This window comes from Patiria miniata, unplaced genomic scaffold (genome assembly GCF_015706575.1).
Source record: "Patiria miniata isolate m_02_andy unplaced genomic scaffold, ASM1570657v1 HiC_scaffold_2, whole genome shotgun sequence".
Taxonomy (NCBI): Eukaryota; Metazoa; Echinodermata; class Asteroidea; order Valvatida; family Asterinidae; genus Patiria; species Patiria miniata.
The window spans coordinates 17,820,595-17,844,045 of record NW_024037058.1 but is presented as its reverse complement, the minus strand read 5'-3'; the positions used below and the strand labels follow the sequence as shown (position 1 = coordinate 17,844,045).

The following is a 23,451-nucleotide window of genomic DNA, read 5'->3' as shown; positions in this document are numbered from 1 at the left end:
TCGCAATTTCTCCAGGATTTCTCCTATTTGTGTTTTGAAAAAATCCTTGAAATCGTCATATGTATATTACTTTCTGGTCTAAGTGGGGGGGGGGGGGGGTTGGGAGGGGGGTACAAAATAAAAGAATTTATCGAGCTCGGAGTGGCCTGGCTGTTTCTCTTCATTCTATGATCTAACCCGTTTTTAAAGGAATACAAATTCCTACCTCCAGCTTTTCTGATTATTTGCTTTCATCATATTTTTCTTCCTTCTAGCTAGCCATTAAATTTGCCACGAGTGGTTTGTATAGCCTTGCTTGGGACGATTTGGCAATTTTGGGCGATTCTTCCCCCCCCCCCCCCCCCCCCAACGACGTCACTTTTTCAATTGATGTCGCAATAAAGGCAGACACTGCGTACACCACCATCTTTCCTCAAGAAATTGCCTCAGATCGCACCACAGAGCATCTGGAATTTTTGGGACCAATTTTTGGGGGACCAACATTTTTTGGCCCCCCCCCCCAAAAAAATTGTGTCCTGGGTCCGCCCTCTGCACACGTTAATGCCTGATCCCCAGATTACAAATAACCGGCCTTTAAATATCTTAATTCCTTAAAATTCTCATGCCCCGGCAATGAGCCTGGTTTTGTCCGTTGAGTTTCCGCTGAGCATGGCACTCGGTACTACAATTACAGTGGCTTGTTTGTCGCTCTTTCTCGCTTCCTCGGTACCAAGAAGTGTAATAATATTTTTCGCGAAAACTGTAGGCGTATTTGACTGCGCAAACGTCAACACACTTAAGCAGGTCATTCGTGTAATTTCCCAACATTCTTGAGGCACACACATAGTCACATAAATTTCGGCAATATAACACACGACTGTTTTCCCTTTTAAGCAATTTCTCTCATTAAAAACATTAAATCTGCCACGTTTTGCAGGCATTTTTTGCTCAAAATCCCAACAGCCGCGTCCGATGTCTGGGAATTAAGTAAGAGGCTGGGAACTTAATTGTTACGTTAAACTTGGGTTACAAAAAAAAACAAAAAAACATGCTACCGTTTCATGTAAGGTCTATCGGATATTTTTTTCCCCAAGTTTTCAGATCATTTTCGTTAATGTAAATCATATGAGAATTAGTCCGTCAAGTTGGTACAAAATAATCGAGTGGCTCATTGTATGCGCTTTGGTACGGTACTTACTTCATTAAAAAATAATTTCCAGAAATACACGCCCTTTGTTATAAATTTAGGGGTCGGACAATTTTATCTTTAGAAATATATGCGAAATACACGCGACCCTCCTTTTCTGAATTGAGGGGATCAGGCAATTTTATCCTTGGAAATACACGCGACCCCTTTTTTTTAATTTAGGGGGTCGGGCGATTTTATCATCCCCCCCCCCCCCCTTCATGAATTTAGGGAGTCGAAAACATATTCTCATAAGAAATACACGCGATCCCCTTTTCTAAATTTAGGGGTCGGACAATTATTTTATCAAAGGAATTACACGCGACCCTAAAGGGAGTATTTACGCCACTCTAGTTCATTGACTTATCAAAGTCATTTTAGTTAGTACTCTTAACTAGAAGCAGCAAATTCTCGGCTGGGAAATAAAAAATAATAACAATAATAACAGGTTTTTACATTATTATTACCCCTGATCATTGGCCCAATTAAAACAAAAGGCTGGGATTTTGGTTGAAATTGCACCTGTATCTCCAAACACACCTCTAAGCCTCTATTTTGAGATGAAATCACGATCGAGTGTAAAAAAGTTGTAAAATTTTGAGAAAGGGGGACGTGGGGGACTTGGAGAATTGCATAATGCTTCCATTTTGTTTTGGGATTTAAAAAAAGTGAAGTAGGATGGCGCGCCGCTGAAACAAAAATATTCACTGAGAAAAAGTTCAGTCTCAAGGGGTTTCAGTGGACGGATCGAGTCAGGAATCCTATCCTACCATTCCCCTATATTAAAAGATCCTACTGTATGTCGTTGGCCGATTTTGTTCGTGCGACGTCTCATTGGAAAGCTCATAATTAATGTGAATTTATGCTGGTAATCCATTTTTCAAGGTGCCGCACTCAAAAAAACACGTTTAGGCCTGCATCAGACTGAGCAGTGACAAATTTTATGAAAGGGTCTATTCAGAGAATTGCGCCACTCTTCATGGTGAAATTTCTTTTTTTTCCCCACCTGCCTTGATTGGCAACAATAGCCTTTCACAAATGACACCACGAAAACCACAATTGAAAAGTGGTGCAATTCTCTAAATAGACCATTTCATAAAATTGGTCACTGCTCAGTCAACCGTGAATATGACAATTGACATATGATCAGGGTGTCATTAAAGGATATTCAAACTTAAACAGAGGATTCTCCCTTTTATATGCTCATGTGCCCTACTTCTGTTCCAAGGGTGCATACCTATTCCCCAACACCGATGTTCCCCAAAATCCTATAACACTAACTCTAACCCTAACCCTAATCCTAAGGATTTCGGGGAACATCGGTAGTTAACATCGGTATTGGGAAACATCGGGTAGATTCCCTGTTCCAATTAGCAATGATATCTCGGTTCCTTTTTTTTTTTAAATCCAACCTGACATCACGGTATTTATCGTGGGATATCCTTTTGCCATCTGTAGCTGTATAAACACACCAAATCACGGAACGGAAGGAGCACTACACAAACACTGGCAATTCTCATGGTAGAAAATGTGTGCGTTTTTTAAATAACAGGAATTTCCTAGTATCGTCTATGCCACAGTGACCGGTGAACATAAAAACCACAGGGGGAGTTCCCAGTGGAGGAAAGAGCTTGACTTTCGATCTGCACATTTTGTTTTCCAGGATTACAACGGTACCATGAAGTACCTTCCTCGTTTTGACTACATAATATAAACTTGGGTTTCGACGGGCATTATTATTATTTTTACCAGCACTGCAGCAAGATGCACGCGCTCGCCTTGTTCTGTATCGCTCTGATCTTGACTGTGATAAGGCTGGGGTGCGCAGTCACGACCCCACCGCCGACTACACCAGGCAAGTCGTTTTTTTGTATCCAGGTTACAATACAAAAATAATCAGTGGACGGCTGCACTTGAAAAAAAACCCAGCGTGTTTAGCAATTAAGAACTTTTTCTAAACACTTTCTTGATATTTGTGAACATGTTTAAATACCGTGTGTTTTAGAGTATTGATGGGTAGTGTTTATTGAACATTGATGTTTAGGATGTTATACAAAGTGCATGATAGCATGAGTACGTTATAATTGCTCAACACATTTTAATTGCATACACAGAGTGCATGCAATATTTCTTTTGGACAATGTGGTGGAAACAATATAAACTTTCCTTTTTGGGGGTGGGGGGAGGATATGTCACTACGGGTTTGAATCTCACCCACACCGAAATAATGTGGTTTTGACTCACACCTGACTTTGTGTTCAGTTCTCTCCCTGGAAAATTACAGCCCCCCCCCCCCCCAACAACTTTCCTCCCTTCGGGGCCTGCTTAATATAGGAGACCCAAAACATTTTGTTTGATTGTTGACGCTCGGTGCCGGTGCGATATGAGGCAATTTCTGACCACTCTAACCTTTTTGTTTAGCATAAGACAGGGTTGGCTGATTTAAATCACGTTGATTCAAAACACTGATTTAAATCACGATTTAAATCAAATGATTTTTTTTACAAAAATCACTGATTTAAATCACTTTTTTGTAAAAATCTTATTTTTGGCAAAAACAATTGATTGAGGGTCATTTTAATCATTTAAATCAACTGATTCCACTTAATTACAAAGTGTAAGATGTTACATTGTCACATTCAAACACCCAGTGGCGTAGCCACCGGGGGGGCGTGGGGGGGCGACCGCCCCCCCCCATGAAACCTTGTCGCCCCCCCCCCCCCCCAGTCGCCCCCCCCCCCCCCCCCTGAGATTTTGAGATTCTAAAAAAATTATCATTGATCTACATTTCGCCATGGGCCCTATTATGTACAACAATGTATCTTTTGCTTAGAAAATATTGGTTAAATAAAGTGGTCAGAAATTGCCTCAGATAGCACCACAGAGCATTTTGAAACCAAAATTTTTCGGGGCCTTAAGCGGGCCCCGAACCCCACGCCTATAGCTCAGAATTCTGGTAGCTGATTCAATGACTCCAACCTCGAAAACAATGTTCACAAAATTTTCTTATGCCTTTAACTGAGAAAACCTCAAAAATTATGTTTAAATTATTATCTTTTGTGCTAAGATAATTATTGGTTAAAGTGGTAAGAAATTGCCTCAGATCACACCACAGAGCATCGAAAATCCAATTTTTGTCGGGGCCCTTAAGCGGGCCCCGAACCCCACGCCAATAGCTCAGTATACCGATAGCTGATTCAATGTCTCCAACCTCTAAAACAATGTTCAAATAATTATCTTTTGCCAAGAAAATATTAGTTAAAGCATGGAGGAAAGTCGTAAGAAATTGCTTCAAATCACACCACAGAACATGTAGAATCCAATTTTTTTCGGGGCCCTTAAGCGGGCCCCGAACCCCACGCCGTAAGGGCTTCGCGCTTCGCACTTGCATCAGTTATGATCAAGGTATGTCCCCCCCCCCCCCCACTTTTGAGAAGCGATTGACGCCCCTGCTTGACGCCCCCCATGAAATGTTCCAGCCCCCCCCCAGCGCCCCCCCCCCACCCACTGAAAAATTCCTGGCTACGCCACTGCAAACACCCCTACTTCATCACCATCGACTCAATTTTGGTTTTGCACAATTACACAAAATCGTTGTTTTGATTATTAAGTCAAGATCTGAGTTAGAAAGTTTTTCTTCCAGGTTTTTAATTTTATAGAGAGCACTCTCATGTTTGCTTTAATCATGGAGCTGTGTTTTATAGCTCCATGCTTTAATCATTCCTTGATCTGTTTACAGTAATATTGTGAATCAACTGTGCTCCTTTGTGATGGGTGCATGGGTAGATTTAGACACATGTTTAGCCATATCAATATTTTGAAAGTTAAAAAAAATTAAAAATCTAATTTAAATAAAAAAATCTGATTTAAATAAAATAAATCCGATTTGTTTTTATTTAATTTTTTTTTAAATTCAAAAAATCCTGGCAAAAGATCATCATTTGATTTAAACATCATTTTCGAGTTTGGATTCAAACTGCACTGCACTGACATGTACACAGGAGCACTTAGCCCCATAAATGTGGCCAATTTACTGGACTACCTCCGTAAATAAAGGCCACACTTCCACCATGTACAAAAACATGTCAAACTTTGTCAAATATTGATTTTCATATTTAGGCTTAGTTTGTAGTTTATTTTTGCTTGAGAAGCATACTCACCCACTTAATAGGCTAATCAAAAAGTGCTGCCTTTTTTAGATGTCTATTTTTTGTGAAATTTCCAGATTCGTTTTACACATTTGCGTAAATTTCACGAAAATTAGACATCTGAAAAAGGCAGCACTTTCTGATTAGCCTATAGTATAAAGAGGGTGAGTATGCTTCTAAAAGCAAAAATAAACTACAAACTAAGCCTAAATGTGAAAATCAAAATTTGACAAAGTTCGACATGTTTTTGTACATGGTGGAAGTGTGGCCTTTTATTTACGGAGGCAGCGGTATCGATGCAAGTAAAAACATCCTCACTTCTTAGAGTTGCTGGTGGGTGGTGGTGGGACACATGTCTCTCCCTGCCGGAAGGGCCACTGCCTGAAAAGCTGTAACTGATGGTGCTATTACTGCTTCCAGCGGGAGCTTGTTGCATATTGGTATGGTGCGGACGAAGAATGAGAATTTGAAAGAGTTTCTTAGTGCCTGGACTGGTTGGTGGTAAAGACGATGTTGAGATCTGCCTAATTAATGCTGGGTGAAGTTGGATACCAAGGGGCTGTGGAAAATTGACATTGACGAAGTTGTAGTGAATTTTATAGAACATGGTGCACTGGTGTAGATGTCTTCTGATAGCTAGCTGATCCAGCTTGAGTTGTTGGAGTAGTGGAGAGATGCTAGTTGTCTGGTAGACCCCACAGATGTAATGGACTGCCTGGCCTTGGGCTGATTCCAGTGAATAAATGTTTTTAGCCTACGTGGGAGGACTCGATGCAGCTGCCATGTAATCCAGACGGGGACAAACCAAGGTTTGCTTTCAACTTGATGTGTTGTGGGCACGGTCCCAGATTTCTTCTGATGATTCCTAGAGTACTGCAGTGCAGGCTTTAGATCTAATTGGCAATATGCTGGTTCCATGACAGGTCACTGGTGATGGTCACGCCAAGGTACTTGTGGCTGGATGTCCTGTCTATGACTAGCTGATCTACATTGTAGTTGAAGAGATTGGGTTTGGTCTTATGAGTGAAGGTGAGGATTTGGCACTTGGAGGCGTTGATCTGCCATGTGTCTGCCCATTTGAACACTAACGCTCCCCCAGCGCCACACTGACAGCCACAAATTTGCTTCAAAGTTGACATTCTTTTCTGCTATCATAAGCAAGATAGCATGAAACAATGAGGAATTTAGGCCTACTACACCTTCAACCATGTGCGAGTGCGTTTGAGGTTTGTGTCATTTTGAGAGCACTTTTTGAGGCTTATCCATTTTTTAAAAATCAACTATTCAAGAAAATAATAATTACATAATATTGCCAATATTCATTTTTCTCAAACAGTTGACTGCCCAGATGATATACTGGCGCATTCAGACACTGGAGCTCCAGTGACGCTGTTCTGGACACCGCCAACGGCACCGAGCGGTCTGGACATTGTGAGCAGCACAGCCGACCGAGGGGATCGCTTCCCAGTAGGACAGACACTAGTTCAGTACAACTTCACTGATAGCTTGGGATCCCGTCAGGAAACCTGCACCTTCAACGTGACAGTATTAATTGGTCAGTACGACTATGACAGATTTGTCAGTACCCAGGATTGTTGACTGCTGTGATGTGGGATATGATGTTCTCAACCATGGTGACTGATTTTAGCCGATTTTTGGCTAACTTTGACAGATTTTTTGTTAAAAAATGAGTTTGACTGAAAATTTGACAGAATTTTTTTGGGGGGGGGCAGATTTCTGGCAAAATTCTGCAAAAATTGTTATTTGACAGAAAAATATAGCAAATTTGAAAAAAAGGTACATTTCTTTAAAAAAGCTTCCATCTTTTCAAACAGACCCAAGCTTGCGTAATGGGACAGGTTGGCTGGTCTAGGTGCTGAGGTTCGGCCGTGGGAACTGCATGGACTTCGTCGTGACGCAACCGTGTTTTGCCTGAAATTTACCCAATTTCATAACAATCTTTATATAGATTATTTATTATGTAATTTGAACCTTAATTAAGGCAATACTACAACACCTGCATGTGATTTTAAGTGTTCATAGTGTATTTCGAGTAATTCTGGGAAATTTGGCAGATTTTTGATAAATCTGACAGTTTTTGAAGTGCATTGAGCAGAATTGGCTATGACCTTATGGTCACCCTGTACGCCTGAGGGGTGCTGTGTGCCCCAGGGGGGTTTAAAACGGCATATCCCACATCACAGCACTTACGATGCTTATAGGCAATATATACAACATTTACTTGTGGCTGTACGTAATTTTCAGAAATCGATGGATTTGGGGGTTAATATTTTATAGTAATTAATGTTACACCATGGTAACATTGACCTGTTTAAAAGTTTTGAATTCATAGATGCGGAAAAAACCAAGAAAAAAAATGCCGTTCAAGTGTTCTGGATCCCTGATCCTACTTCATACAAAATGCAGCACTATACAGAGTTGCTGACTCGAGTCATGTGACTTGCAAGGGCGGATCCAGGGCGGGCCAAAGGGGGCCATGGCCCCCCCCCCCCCCCCCAAAACGAAACAAATTTTTTTTTTTTTTTAATGTGACATCGCAATAAAGGCAGGCAATGAGTACACCACCATCTTTTCCTAAAAAGAAATTGGTTAAAGTGGTCAGAAATTGCCTCAGATCGCACCACAGAGCATCTAGAATCCAAAATTTTTTCGGGGCCCTTAAGCGGGCCCCGGACCCCACGCCGTAATTTTTTAGGCCCACTTTTTGGGACCCAAAAAAATGTTGGCCCCCCCAAAAATTGTGTTCTGGATCCGCCCTTGGTGACTTGGACTCGAGTCGCTATTTTTGTGACTTGTGACTTGACTTGTAAATACCAGCTTTGACTTGTGACTTGACTTGGACTTGCAAACAATGACTTGTGACTTGACTTGGGATTGCAAAAAATGACTTGTTACCAACCCAAGTCAGACGCTACTCGAGCGACCCAATACACTTTAATTAAGCTATTATACTAGCTCTATACTAGCTCCCCCATCGAACGTGTATTCAGTCATGGAGGAATAATTATGAGGCCACACAGAGCAAAGTTGAGTGATACTATGCTATCAAATCTTGTTTATTTGATGTGTAACAGTTTGTACATGAAAAAATTGATTTTTTTTTAAATTGAAGTCGCCCAACACAAGGCCCAAAAAGGCCACTCAAGGTGTTTATAAATGCAGTTTATAGATGCAGCGAGAAAGTTTCATTCCAGAAAATAGACCTCAGTGACTGAATCCAGTAAAATGAATAGTTCCCACTAGCACTAGTTTCAAAAGTTTTCAATAAGACTGTCACAACAAACTACAGTTTTCAATGACCAACTCTCTTGCTTAATGTAATGGTTGAACAAACTTTGAAAGGACCCTTTCATGAAAAGAAAGCAGGCCTTTGTCAATTGCATGTAAAATACTGGATAGCCTAACCCATTGGTAGGCGTTTAGATACATGAAAATTGAACAATATATTAGTATACTACATGTAATTGAGTGAGTGTAGTCTTTTTTTCATGTCATCTCAACATTTATTTCTACAATGTAAAGTAAATTTATTCATCATGTCGGTTTTAAGGCCGTTGTCCAGTCTGTTCTGGGTTGGCCAAATTTATTAAATTATACAAAGGGCTAATATCCGACAGATATATGATAAACTACAAGAATAGTAATTGCAACACATTGAAAAAGGGGAATTAAGGAGGCATGTTCAAAATATAAATTGTAAGTTGACACCGGGTTCTTTTAGCTTGTTACAGCTGGACAAAATAATGTGCAACTTGACGTGTTCTTGGACAAAGATACTTGTGACTTGACTTGTGTTTAGACCAAATGACTTGTGACTTGACTTGTGACCGGACCTAATTACTTGTGACTTGACTTGTGACTGGACCTAATGACTTGTGACTTGACTTGGACTTGCAAACAATGACTTGTGACTTGACTTGGACTTGCAAAAAATGACTTGCTGCCACCTCTGGCACTATATAGATGTCAAGGAATTGTCAGGTCAGGAAAGCAGACTAGCTGGCTTGTACCCATTAACTGATGTGTAATATATTGCAAACAAAATGTGGACTAACTAAATTTGGTAAATTGGGGACAGCATTTGGAAAAAAGTCAGTTTTTTCCAGCGATGGTCTGCAAACCATCATTGGAAATTGATACAAAAATTCTGCTTTTCTTGAAAATGACAGCACACCAGGTGCCATGATTTTACAGGATGCTTAAGACTGTCCTTCAGTACAGTCCAGTGAGGTATTTCATAACAATTTGGTAGTTTTCTTTTTTGATGTTTGCAAATGACTTTCATGTATATTACCTTTAATTATACATTAAATTGTTCAATGCCTTGCAAGTCAAGTTTCTCTTGAGTCAAACACAAACGGATGTTGTAATTTTTGTACACAATTTTTGTATTAAAAATTTAACTTGGAATTTTATACTTTTTCTTCATCAGGTGATGCCCCTCCAGTGATCCAGTGCCCAAACAATGTAACTGCCTTTGCTCGTGCCGGAACGCAACGGTTACAAGTTAATTGGGACGACGTCAGTGGGACACAGGCCGAGTTCAGCTTGTCCTATAGAAACTATTTTCCCGGGGATGTGTTTGTCCTTGGAGACACTGTGGTCACCTACTTGTGGGGTAGAGATTCTGAAGAAGAATTTTTCACTTGTTCTTTCACAGTAACAATTGAGACAGAAGGTAAAATACTTATATATATATTTTCTTACTATTATTGTTTAAAATCCAATCCTACTTTATATTGAAGTAGATTAAAGAAAAATTTAGATTCATGGCTCGATCTGTGGGTTTTTTTTAATGGGAACTAAAGTGCGAGAACCTTGCTTGACAACTGATGCATGGCCTGCACAAAGGTTGACTTTCGTAAAAAAAATTGCAACAGCGAGTTGTTTAACTTAACTTGAGCGCGCAACTTACATGTACATGAACTACGATGTGTATGCCGTTTAACCCAAACCCCCTAGGATATTCTGTTTAAAGGGAAGATACAACATTTGCAAACATCAAAAAAACAAAATGATCAATGTATCACGAAATATCTTACTGGATCACGAAATATCTTACTGGATTGTTAGGGAATTACAGTCCAAAGCGTCCTGTAAAATCGTGGCTCCTGGTGTGCCGACATTTTCAAGAAAAATCGCATCGTATTCATTTCTGCTATTGCAAAAGCAGAATAGCATGATAAAAAAGAGGATTTTACTACACGCTTGTCTCGACCATGTGCACCTTTCTGCAAGATCGCTTGAGGTTTCCTGCCATTTTGACAGTACCTGTTTGTTTTTAGCCTTACAGGCCTGCATTATTTTATCTAATTGTTAATACAATGTAATGATTCGTTTTGCTCTGTGCAGAGCTGCAGACAGTGGACTGCCCAAATAATATGCTGGTGCAGTCAGACACTGGGGATCCAGTTGTAATGTTCTGGACACCGCCAACTGCACCGAGCGGTCTGGACATTGTGAACAGCACACACAATCCAGGGGATAGCTTCCCAGTACAGAGAATCACAACAGTTCAGTACACCTTCACCAATAGCTTGGGATCCCGTAGGGGAACCTGCTCCTTCAACGTGATAGTAACTGGTCAGTATGACTATGACTATGACAAATGTAAATGAGGAATATAATGGTCAGTAAAAAAAATCATAATCTTGGCGATATAGTGTAGTTCCAGGCCCAGTTCAAAGAGAACAAAAATCCACTTTTAGGTATAAATTGGACTTAAGCCCCCCAAAAATAGTTCTGCGTCCGATTACATGGCATTTGAAAATAGGGTAGGTAGGTGGGAATTTTTTTTTTTTTTGTGGCATTTTTGTGTGTGTACTATCATATGAAGGAGTCTACATGTAGTCAAAGGTATTAAGGTAGTTATTCATGGTTTTCAGGTTTTTTCTGCAATTTTCCCCCCAAAAAAACTTAGGGTAGGGGCTGTCACAATAGGGTAGATGAGGTAACCGCAATTAACAACATCTCCATTAGAATATTGAAACAAACAGGTTTTTTAATACATGCGGTTCTATTGTTTTTGCAGTGCCTTGCCCGCAAGAGGTTTACCTTGAAGGAAATCTGACGTTTCCGCAAACCAGATTTGGACAGACGGCGCAATCACTGAACCTCTGCCCCCAGCTTACTGTCCGAGGTAAATACTGAAGCCTCCTTAAGGCCCCACCAAAAAAGTCTCCGGTTTCTGATATGGAGCTTGCCCAAAAAGTGGTGCGGCGACGCGGCTTTTTTTTTTTTTTACCTGATTTTTTTTGCTTCAAATGTCGGCTGATGACTGCAAATGGTGCCCGACTAAACTTAGTGCAAATATATGGGAGTCCAGAGAGGCCACACAAAGCTTATTCTCGACCATAACCCAATCTAAAAACACGTTAAAATTGTGCAGCAGCAGGATTCCAGTCAAACCAGTGAGTTTGGCAGTTTTGAGACATCATCTTTCATTGAAAAAAAAACTTTTTCATTTTGCCGACGTGCTTGGCTACGGCGACGCGCGCGCATACCAGAAACCGGAGACTATTTTTTTTGGCCTAATCGCTTGTTAGCCTGGTTAACTTGAATCTTGCTTGATGCGCAATCTGTGAGAGACCAACTCATAAAAATAAATGGAAATAGTAAAAAATAAAATTAAAAATAGTGTACTCTCTGAAGTCGGTCATTAAAATAAACAAGAGGTACAGCATTTGCTTTTAGTTACAAACACAGGCTGATCATCGGGCAGGTTATTATTTCTTTGGAAATTGCCCATTTAATATTTTATGTCCGAACAGAAAAAGAATCATGAAATTCAACCTTTTCCAGTGGAACCATTTATTTTAATTTGAAAAAATGGATCCTTTTGAGTTTGATAAATGTCATTATATGTTGTATTTACACGTATAATATGCTACTTCCGGTTTGACAATTTTATCAGTTTACAAATGTGCAAACTGAATATTGATTTGGTTCAGATAGGATTCATATTCATCGTTAAGCAAAAAAAAAATTCTGCAAATATAAAAACTACAATGACTGTAGTGTAGGCCTGTATTTGATAACACCTATCGTCCGGCGTGATGACATATAACAGCATAAGGAAGTCCAAGGTCAACACTACAGATGATATCGTTATTTGTGCTAGTCTACGAACATCTTTGTTAGACACCGATCAAATGATGGATTTGAATAATTGGTATAAAAACTTAAATTGATAATTTCCAAATTTTCCCTACAATAATTTGCGGTTTGTTGACGTCATAATCCTGAAACATCGCAAAGTCCTTTGTAGTTGTGTTCCAAGATTATCCAGGGCAATTTGAGAACATTTTGATAAATTGTTTTTAAATTTAAAGAAATTCAACTCTTTTTAGCGTGCGGATGACGCCATCATGCTGTTTCTTGTGTTTGGCATCCCTCACTAAACATTTCAATAATTTGTTCAATAATTTGATTGAAGCAATATATGTTCAATTCTCATTGCACGTCCGGTAACACTGTGGAAGTGAAATAAATGGCTATATGCCCAGAAATCCAAAGTACTGCCTGAGGCATAGAAATTCATAAAAAAATAATGCTAACTCCCCCCCCCCCTGATAATTATCTGCACCAAGAATCCAAGCGATCTTAAACAGAGTGATTAAAACCTCCAAAGCCCACATTTATTCCCTTAATAATCTATCTGATTACAAAGACTGAACATGATTGATACTTTTGTTCAAACAGTGAAAGTGAAAGAAGTTTGTCACTTTTGCTGCTAGAATTGCTTGTAATTTGATACCTGATGATGTCACCATGAGGTCAGATTAATGTGCATCCCTAGGGGTCCGGTTGATTTTGCAAAGTTTCATGTTAATTCCACATGCTGCTCAGAAAAAAAAAGTCACGGAGACTTACCGTCCAGAATAGAAAGAAAGAAAGAAAATTTGTAACAATTTTAAAAGGGTGACCGATCACCCAAGAAGTCATACAGTTTCATAATTTCAAAACTGCTAATTGAAATTGAAATACGATTATTAGCTCTGATATATTGACATGTGGCTGGTGGAAGAAATGTAAAAAAAAATGTTTTTATTTTCTTGTTTCCTTCAATAGCGGGAATGCCGCGTGCCACCAGAGACTGCGTCGGTGACTTATTTCAACCGCAGTGGAAGGAGCCGGTCATTCTCAATTGCATTGAGGGGGACGTCACTGAAAACCTTGATGAGCTTGCAAATGTAAGCGGTCTAAAATCTCCTGTAGAGGGCTGATCCATAGTGTGCGCGCTTCAGTGGAGAAGTTTATACTGCAAGATCGAGCTTTCTGGTATGGAGCTTGCCCCAAATAAGATGCGGTGACACTTTTGTTTTCCCCTACTTTTTTTTTCTTCCAATGTCAGCTGATGTTGCAGATGAGGCTTCCACCTCCTTAAAATTCTAGCTGAGGCACTGCAGGCAACATACATATGTATAGAAAGAACAAAGACCTGGTGCAGCAGTGAAGCAAGATTGGCTATATTGAGGTTATTCAGGGAACTTAAGGAAATTTTGGATTTTTTTCCCCATGATTGACTGAAACTGGATGTCGTGGGTTGTCTCAGAGGGTAGTCTTTGTTATTTTAATCAAGTAACAATGAATGCACAAAGGTTAATACTCATGCATATCCAAGCTATACAAAAAAGTATTGCCTGCTAAAAAAAACTCTGCCTTAATTTTGAGGTTAATGTAAAAATGTAAACCACCCTAGAGGCACTAGAGCAGGCTTAATAGTCATACGCAGAACAGGTTCATGTAATGGTTAAATGCATAATTATCCGGGAAACACTCATAAAAAACAACACCACTAAATTGACTTGAAAACAACTTGGACATGATAGTCCTAAAATTCATCAATTTGATTATAACCCCACAGATGACAGTGACTTCTGAGAATGCTGAGGAAGTAGCCATGGAGACAGCATCCCTGACGTCCGACGCCAGCGCCATCAGTCCCGCGGCAGTAACGTCTGTCGCTGGAATTCTGGAGAAACTGGCAGTTGCCAACAACACTTCCCCAGAGGTAAGACTGCATCAATTCGCATAATTCAATTATTTCAATATTCGAATGTTCATTCAATTAATTTTTCCTTGTTGCACAAAAAAGCATTTTGGGCAAACATGCATAGCAATCACAATGGCAGTTACAATTATGTAGAAATTTATCCTAACTCCCCAGCCTAATTTACTAGGAACCATACCCATTCTGGCAAATTCCAACACCCACATAGGAAATTGTACACACACACTGTTGGACTTAGTTTCTGGAGGTATGCCAACCCCAGTGTAAAAGACCATCAGTTTAGGGGTACTGTACCTATCCCAACAGATTTAAACACAAACCTGCTGTTGAACTTTGATGGGTTGAGTTCGGTTAGGGTTAAGCTGGCTTGAAATAAAAAAGAAATTAAGGGTACAGCAAATGTAATTCCGTTTTCAAAAAAGTTGTTCTTTTTCTCCTCTTTTGAGCTACATGTAACTGCATTTCGTTTCTTGTCATTCAAGCACATTAAAAAACTCTGTTGTATATCAAACTAATTAATGCAAACTCTCTGACAAAAGTTAATGACTGCAAAACCTGCTGACTCTTGCAAGCTTGGTGGTCGAGTGGTCAAACATCTGCACTTGTAAGAAGAATGTTTTGGGTTCACGGCTCACCTGGGCGTTAAACTTGTGTAGGTTTTTCTCGCATGTGCCAAAATGTGGTGCAGATGTTGCTAATTTTGTCGCGTAACTGTAAAAGCGATCGTTGATTTTGTGCGTATCTGTAAAAACGCGCAACATTATCGCGTGACAAAATCGCATACATGTAAATACAATTCAGGGAACTTGATCAAAAATTGCTGCCTCATAAATAAGGTCTATACTCTGGCCTAAATCAAGCATTAACAATGTATCAAGTTCCTTCTGGTGTTCAACATGGTGCATAATGCTAAAAAATGACTTGACTAATGATTCAAACTTCACAATATTTTGCTATGATAATAGTGCTTGAGTGCTTCTAAGTAAAGATATAGTCCATCATTTGTAATTTGTGCATTTTGTTCGTTTGAAGCAACAAAAGTGTTCAAAATCTAATGAAGGATAAAAAACAACTAACCTGATGAAGTTTCAGCTCAGCTTCAGCTGTATATTCCGAGAAAAACAGCATTCTAGGATCTCAATTTCAAATCAAAAGTTGCTGAATCATGTTTTGAATTGGGCCTGAATTCAGCGTCCAAGACGCGTTCTCACTGAGCCAATTGCAGCTACGCGATGTCGCGTACTGATCTGACAAATTATAGCAACCGCGCGTGCGTGTGTGTTGTGCCAATGCTTGCGCGCGCTTCGCCGAATAACAAAATGAACTACTAATTTCAATTTTCCTACGGTGCGTCTAAAGACGCACCGTTTGAAAGGCCTTCTTTCGTTGATTATTTCAAAATGACAGCTTGCCAGAAAGAATAATTTCACAGGGAGTTTAGTCCCCTTACTATCTTTCGACCAAGTATGTTTTTCAACAATAATTACGCCAGTTACTTTTCGGATAGCTGCAAATGATGGACTATAGCTTTAAACTTTGAAAATCATCTGCTTCCTCATTTTGTGGTGGCTACTTTCAGGAAAGAGCTGCTCAACCACAGCTATAGCCACTGTCCATCTGTGAATTGAAAATATTCCGAGATGATTCAACTTTTGGGTGTCTTTGTCTGGTAGGTTGCCGTGCAAATCGTCGAGATAGTCAACAACGTCCTCCAAATTGACAACGAAACCACCTTGGATGAGGCAAGCCGTGACAACTCTCCGTCTCGCATCGTGCTGGCCCTGGAGTCCTTCGTCACAGCGTTGCATAACAGCGGGGCCGGTAACTTCACCGAGGTACAGAGCAGCGTTGCCGTCCAGGCCCTCTCCCTTCCCCGTCGAGCCCTGTCCAATGGCCTGGGCTTTGCGTCTTCCCTCAACGACTCGGGAACGGACGATCTAACCGACAATCAGATCTCTGTGTTCACCGAAGAAGACCTGGAATTGGAAACGGAAGCCTCGATTTTCCTTCCAGCTGAAATCCTTGACAGTATTTCAAAAGGTACAAAAACTAAAACTGAAAACTTGCATTTTGGCATATCTGAAATGCATACAAAAGACAAAAGCAAAGTGATCATCATTGTAATTTTTTTTTAACATACAATGTATGCCAGTAGCAAAATGTGTGGGTTGGGATAGAAGCCAGATGCACACCAATGGATAAAGACTACAATTTTAGAGGATTAAAAAATATAAAACGAAACTTGCCGTCCGTGCTTGCACAGTGTTACGTTGTTCTTTGATGGGCAAAGCAAAAACAAAAAGCCACTTGCTTTAATGGATTATTAAGCCTACTCAAAGCTGAGATACACAGTGAGTGCTGGTGAATCTTGTCTGAAAAGGTGGAAAGCAGAAATGTATGCAGATGCCAATGTAAAAATGACATTCAGCCCCAAAAAACAAAGATACTTAATTAATTAAACAAGACTTACACTGCATCAAATTCTCTAATTCCTTTTGGGGGGGGGAGTGGATAACTTTGACATGATTACAAGAGAAGACAGCAGCATTTGATGATTTAAACATTCAATTATCTGCAAGCAAAATCACAGGAGCAGCAAAACTTTGCTTCGAATAAATCAATGTCAATTTCATTTCAAACAAAATCTCAGTGAATAACAAACTTGTTGAACAAAACTCTTTCTGTTTTGTACTTTTCATCAGTTTTGCGATTTTTCAAAGTCAGTGAAGTGAGTGTGGAAGTTGCCTTAATTACAATTATACTTTTTGGTTTGTTTTTGTCTTCACAAACAGGCAATTATAGTGACCAAGTTCCGATAAGTTTCTTCCTGTATCAGAATAGCAGGCTGTTTCGTTCTCCCACGTTGAACGAAGCGACGAGGCCCGAGAAGGAAGTGAGGCGGGCTGTAGGTAGCCGCATCATTGCTGCCACTGTAGAGGGCGTAAAAATCAACAACCTGCGCATGCCCGTCACAAACGTGTTCAGTCTGCTCAATGTAAGTTAACTCTTTGAATAGAGCATACAAGTTGACCTCAAAAACCTGCCAAATTTTACGAGAATACAGCACATCCGGGCACCGTGTATAGGATCTAGGACCGGTGGCGTAGCACGGTCATTTTTATTGGGGGGGGGGGGGTAAAAAGTTCGTGAAAAGGGCACTTGCACATCCGTGGTGAAATGTAGACACATTTTTTTCTCCGGACACTTGGCCTCCCTAAAAGGGGGGGGGGGCTGTTCAAAACCGACAATTATGCACACTAACGGACAATATATGGTGCTTTTTAGGGAGAAACATGTGCGTGAAATTCTTAAAAAAAGAAAACTGGATCAGCAGACGGTACACAAAAGGGCACCACTTCTTTTTAAAAAGGGCACTTGTTCAGAAAAAAAGGGCACTTCTTTAAAAAAAGGGGTTCTCTTCACAAATTATTGGAGGGGGGGGGGAGTAAGCTCTGGTGGCAAAAAGGCATTTGAATGGAAAAGGGCAGTCTTTACAAAATATTGGGGGGGGGGAATACACCCTTACCCCCTGCGTGCCAAGCCTATGTGTAACATCCTATTCGTTTGCATTTAGCTCGTGTCCTGACTAAGCCCATCCGATCAAGAGCAGTATAAAATGGGTATTTCACAAACAATAATTTGATGACTGCTTATTGATGACTGCTAATTGATGACTATTTAATATATAATTGAAAATGTTGACCTCCACTTCCATACAATCGTTCACGCAGATAACAATTAGGTAAATTCAAACACTGAAATTTGTGACTTGCATGCTTTATACAGAATTCATTGCTTTGATGGGCCATATATTTGAGAGGCACTGCAGCAAAGCTATTTTCAAGTTTGGATCTTACACAGAAAATGAACAGATGCTTAAATACATGAGGCATGTTTTCTTTCCCCGAAATCAAGATCATCTTTGCTTTATTTTTCTTGGGAATGACGTGCACAATTACTCTTTTCAGGCGAGCGGTGGAGATGAGACAGTCGACAGTGCGGAGTGCGTGTTCTGGGATTTCATTCTGAGTAACGGCAATGGCGATTGGTCCACCGAGGGATGCAGGAAGGAATCCCTGCCCAATGGCATCATCCGATGTCTGTGTGACCACCTAACCAGCTTTGCTGTTATTGTGGTAAGAATAGAAACTCAGGTGCTGCCAGAGTAATTTGCATGAGAATCTTGGACACTGTCCGGTTCGTTAGTGTGACGTCACCTCCAGCACTTTCTGCATGAGTGGAACTGGAAGTTAACGCAACTCGAGCGTTTGTAGCCACTGTGCGCTAGTCACCAATGGTGGGCGCGGGTGTATGACGTTTTTACTAACGAACCGGATAAACTTAGTCAAGAAACTGTTTCTCTGGTTACTGGCCGCCTGATGGGTGCAGACCTGTAGATAGTCTCGAAATTGCATACGCCCGCCAAATCACAATTTGCATGCTGTCATTTTCTCCGGTATTAGAGCATTTTGAGGGCCGTGAACTTGAGGAGTTGTAAAAACGAAGGGTGGAAGCCGTGCAAAGGTTCAGTTGGCTAAGATAAATGTACCTTCTATCAAGGGCGGATCCAGAACACACTTTTTGGGGGGGGGGGCCCAAAAAAATTTGGGTCCCCCAAAAAAGTGGGTCAAAAAAATTACGGCGTGGGTTAGGGGCCCATTTAAGGGCCCCGAAAATTTTTTGGATTCTAGATGCTCTGTGGTGCGATCTGAGGCAATTTCTGACCACTTTAACCAATGTTTTTTTGAGGAAAAGATGGTGGTGTACTCATTGCCTGCCTTTATTGCGATGTCACATAAAAAAAAAAAAAAAATTGGTTTCGTTTGGGGGGGGGGGGCCTTCTATCAGCATAGATGATTTCATTGTTTGCATTTCTGATTCTTGTAGAAAGCTAGGTGTCATGATGTTTGATTCATTTATGTCAATCGTCAGCAACACCACGAAGTAACACCCATGTACATACCAGTAAAAACTAGCAATCGGAGAAAACGGCATTTAAAGTTGAATGCCTTCTAAAACAACACTTTGCATTAAATTAAAACAGCAGAGTATTTTCAGTTGGGTTTCTCGTTGTGGACACTTGATGAATTGAATTTATTGAATCTGCTGTTTTTCACCCGTTTGTGTATTAAATTCATCACTGTGCTTTTAGCATCTATGATCTATTAAGATGGATCTGGCACATTATAAATGTTAATAATAATAACCTTGGATTAGACATTTGGGAGACATTCATTTAGACTTGTGCACATAAATTTTTCTTACTTAAATGTGCCCTAACCCTATATTTCCGTTATCCTTTTTCCATGAACTTTGATATTTTTACTTATTAGACCACGAGCAACAAATATAATCTAATTGCCAGATTACATTATTAGTAGTCAGATGACGTGAGATTTATTATTCAGGCGTTGTTTAATACTGTGTGCAGAAAGCACAGCAAAAAGCATGCCAACTTCAGATGCAGAATTTGTATAAAATAGTAAAGCAACAATTTCATGGCGCTGCTAAGCACATGGATTTCTGCTAACAGAGCCTCCATCTATTTCATGGAGACGGTAACCAGTAAACACAGTAAAAAGCATGCTTACCTCAGAGGAAAAAGTTGCTTAAATCAGTCATGTAAGAATATAAATCTCAATGTGCGCGCAACCATTAACACATCCGCACCATGAAATAGTGTTTAAGGTTAGCACATATTTCTGCTATAGTAAACACATGCTTGCTGCAAACTGTTAAGCAGGGCCATGAAATTGGGTCCCGGTTCAGTTTGGTATTGGCCAAAGCTGACTTGGCTGACAAGCTGAAATGATGTTCCTTTTATCTTTTCTTCTAGGACATTCATGGGCAACAGAACCACCTCTTTTTGGATGTCGTAAGCAAGATCGGCTGTGCCGTATCTGTGGTGGCTCTGATAATCACTCTGGTCACATATCTGTACAGCAAGTAAGTGCTCACAATCACAAGATCACTTATGCACGTCCTGGAGTGCAGTGATAACCACTTTGGTATAGGACAAGTCTTTGCCTCGTCTGCTTCAGTTAGCCAATTTGTGACTCCATAAACTTGAACCTTTACAAATAATATGATTGTTACCCATTGATTAATGGTGCAAGAATGAAGTTCCTATTGAAAAGCTGGAATATCCAAATCTCTTTCAAATCTGAACTGACCCCACGGGCCTCATCAGTGCTTGCTTCTGTGGTGAGAATAAAAAAAACTATCTCCAATGTCTAACAATAGCTTAAGTGTCTCAAACGGGCATCCAGAGCTATTACTAGGTCTATTATCAGCATGTTCCAATGCAGTTGTAATTGTGGAAGACCTAGACAGTAGTTCTAGATAAAAGCTTTCAGGTACGGCCCAAAAAGAACTTTGTCTGCAGTGCTGATGGTACCATCCTCTCTCTAAGACTTTAAGATGTTTTGTCCCTTTCTCAATCTCTCACAAGGAAACTTCGGACCAAGCGTCCCCAGCAGATCCTGATCAGCCTGTGCTTTGCCTTGCTGGCTCTCTACTTAATATTCTTGGTGGGTATCGAGGCTACAGCTTCCCGGGGAGGCTGCACCTTTGTGGCAGTTCTGATCCACTACTTCACCTTGGCAGCCATTGCCTGGATGGCCGTGGAAGCCACCGACATGTACCTTCTCTTTGTTCTGGTGCTCAAAGCCGAAGTTGCTCACTCCCTACTCACTCTGCTCAAGGCCTCCATCATAGCCTGGGGTAAGATTCTTTTCATTTTTTTTTTTTTACATTATTAGCTCAACAAAGAATGACTGAAGCGGGGTTTGAATCTCCAACCTCAGGGATATGCAGGTGTTTTGTTTTATTTCCATTAAGACTTTTCAAAAGAGAAGATACAAAACTAAAGTCCAAAAATGATATACATTTAGTATGAGGTATTACCACACCTCATAAATATTCATGATAAAATTGGAGCACGTCATTGGCCGATTCCGCCGCACGTCCGGGAAGTACAAATGATACGTGCCCAGATGACGTCATCGGTGAGTACCCAGCTCGCAGCCCTGCTGTATTTTTTTCTGGTCGCACCAAAAATTCCTTCTGGAACCCGCCTCGTAGACATGTGGTCTGTGGCATGAAATCTTTACATAACCAGTCTGTTGTCTTAGTCCTTGTAACACTTGGTAAGGAGATGTACATGTGCATTGCAAACTATTTCCTATTATGATTATCCTCAATAATGATAACAAATAGTGGTTGTTTAATGTGGCCAATATTATTGTCGTTTTTGTTTGCACCTGTGATTTTCAGGTCTTCCATTGGTGGTTGTCGTCATTATTCTAGCTGCTGATTACACCCAGTATGAGCACCCAGATTAGTAAGTATTTGTACTTGACCTTCATATTCTTCTGTTTGGATGCCAAACCTAGCCAAATACTTTTCTTGAAAATGACAGTATACCAGGTGCCATGGTTTTACAGGATGTTTTAGACTGTCATTCACTAACAGTCCAGCAAGGTTTTTTTCAAAATAATTTGGTAGTTTTATTTTTTGATGTTTGCAGAGGCCGTCTTTTCCCTTAAACTTCCAGTGACAAAGTCAAAACTTTTGACATGAATCTGTCCTGCACGTCACTCACCTTGTGCATAATGACCAATTAGATCACGACTTTTGGTCAGGTGACTGAAATATGTCAGAATATAGAGGGCGCTAGTCATGCTTCCAGAGAGTTCTCGAGTTGTTGTTGGACAAGAAAAGAGTAGCCGAAGTAATCGCCAAAGTTGGCGGTCATCCCGACTCTATCCACCACCCATTACAGTGACCGCGATAGTTAGGTGACCATGGTAGTCAGGTAAAAATTGGTCACAATTACTTCGAGCAATTAATGCACACAAACCAAATGTGAGCGGGGTGTATGGCCAGGTCCACAACCATCCATTGTTGACCCCCCTTTTTTCCATAGCTAAGTTTTGCAAATACTTACAAACCATTTTACTTGCCCTTTCCTTTAAGCTGCTTCCTAAAGCCTGGTAATGCCATTTACTACGGCCAGATACTTCCAATCGGCTTGGTGCTCCTCTTCAACTTTGTCATTTTTACGCTGGTGACCCGCCAGCTGAGCTGCGACCGCATGACCAACGGGAGTTCCTCGGACAAGAGCCAGCGGGAGGAGAGGATACGTCGGCTCCAGAACGCCGTGGCCATCTCGGTCCTCCTGGGCCTGACCTGGGTCTTCGGGCTTCTCTCGGTCATCCAGGCTGCCAGCTTTGCCTTCCAGGTCCTCTTCGCCATCTGCAACTCTCTACAGGGGCTGATGATCTTCGTCCTGTTCTGCGCCATGAACCAACAGGTGCACCAAGTTTGGAGGGAAATGTTCCCATGCCAGAGGGATGCCCACCGCCGTGGATTGGTGTCCGGTACCGGCCTTGACTCCGGCACCCGAGGCGGTATCCCGCTGTCCAGTAAGGGTACAAAGACCACCGATTTCAGCGAAGCAAGTCAAACTCAATCCTAGGCTTTTCCCTATTCTTTGATATACCGCAAAATTAAATCGCTGCTACATGTACATCAGATTCGAACCGGCCAACTGATCCTGCATGCTCGGTGGTCGAATGATAAGGTCAAGTAGAAAGCAGGATCACACGATCATTCGAGTCCCACCCGAGTGTTTTTTCCCCAACTTTTACTGAGTATACAGTGTTTATACGTCGCTGAAGGGCAAAACCTAATATTTGATTTACATCTCCCGACGCAAATTCATCGTATGAATACAATTTATATTTTATACGGTATATTTAGCTGTTCCCAATTTCAATTGGGAACAGCTCTTGTTTTCGTTAAAGTTTTTTTTTTTCCTTTTTTTTTTGGCTTTTTCGCAAAATTTGCGAAAAAGCCTTTCTTTTTGTTCTCATTTTTTTTTTTTTTCATCATCTTCTTTCTTCTTTTTGTCGCCTAAACCCCATAGACTTTGTGCACGTTTTTTCTGGCCTCCACTTTTTTCTGGCCTCCACTTTTGGCATTAATAGAAAAAAAAAAACTTTAACGAAAACAAGAGCTGTTCCCAATTGAAATTGGGAACAGCTCTTGTTTTCGTTAAAGTTTTTTTTTTTCCTTTTTTGGGGGGCTTTTTCGCAAAATTT

At 40.6% G+C, this 23,451-nt stretch overlaps 1 protein-coding gene across 1 annotated transcript; it reads left to right on the top strand.

The window, feature by feature from the left end:
• Positions 1-6,207: 6,207 nt before the first annotated feature.
• LOC119726731 (adhesion G-protein coupled receptor G6-like) lies at positions 6,208-23,169 on the top strand. Its single transcript, XM_038198557.1, has 14 exons — positions 6,208-6,539; positions 6,650-6,868; positions 9,767-10,012; positions 10,687-10,917; positions 11,366-11,473; positions 13,405-13,526; positions 14,201-14,347; positions 16,021-16,387; positions 17,140-17,342; positions 18,316-18,483; positions 20,184-20,293; positions 20,799-21,070; positions 21,623-21,689; positions 22,325-23,169. The coding sequence occupies exons 4-14, from the start codon at positions 10,716-10,718 to the stop codon at positions 22,824-22,826; spliced, it is 2,268 nt and encodes a 755-aa protein (XP_038054485.1). The 5' UTR covers positions 6,208-6,539; positions 6,650-6,868; positions 9,767-10,012; positions 10,687-10,715; the 3' UTR covers positions 22,827-23,169.
• The last annotated feature ends 282 nt before the right edge of the window (positions 23,170-23,451 follow it).

Excerpts from the sequence above, each read along its gene's own strand:
- LOC119726731 (XM_038198557.1), top strand. The coding sequence starts at position 10,716 with ATGCTGGTGCAGTCAGACACTGGGGATCCAGTTGTAATGTTCTGGACA. Across the intron at positions 16,388-17,139 it reads CCTTGACAGTATTTCAAAAG|GCAATTATAGTGACCAAGTT; the intron begins GTACAAAAACTA and ends CTTCACAAACAG. Across the intron at positions 21,071-21,622 it reads GGCCTCCATCATAGCCTGGG|GTCTTCCATTGGTGGTTGTC; the intron begins GTAAGATTCTTT and ends TGTGATTTTCAG.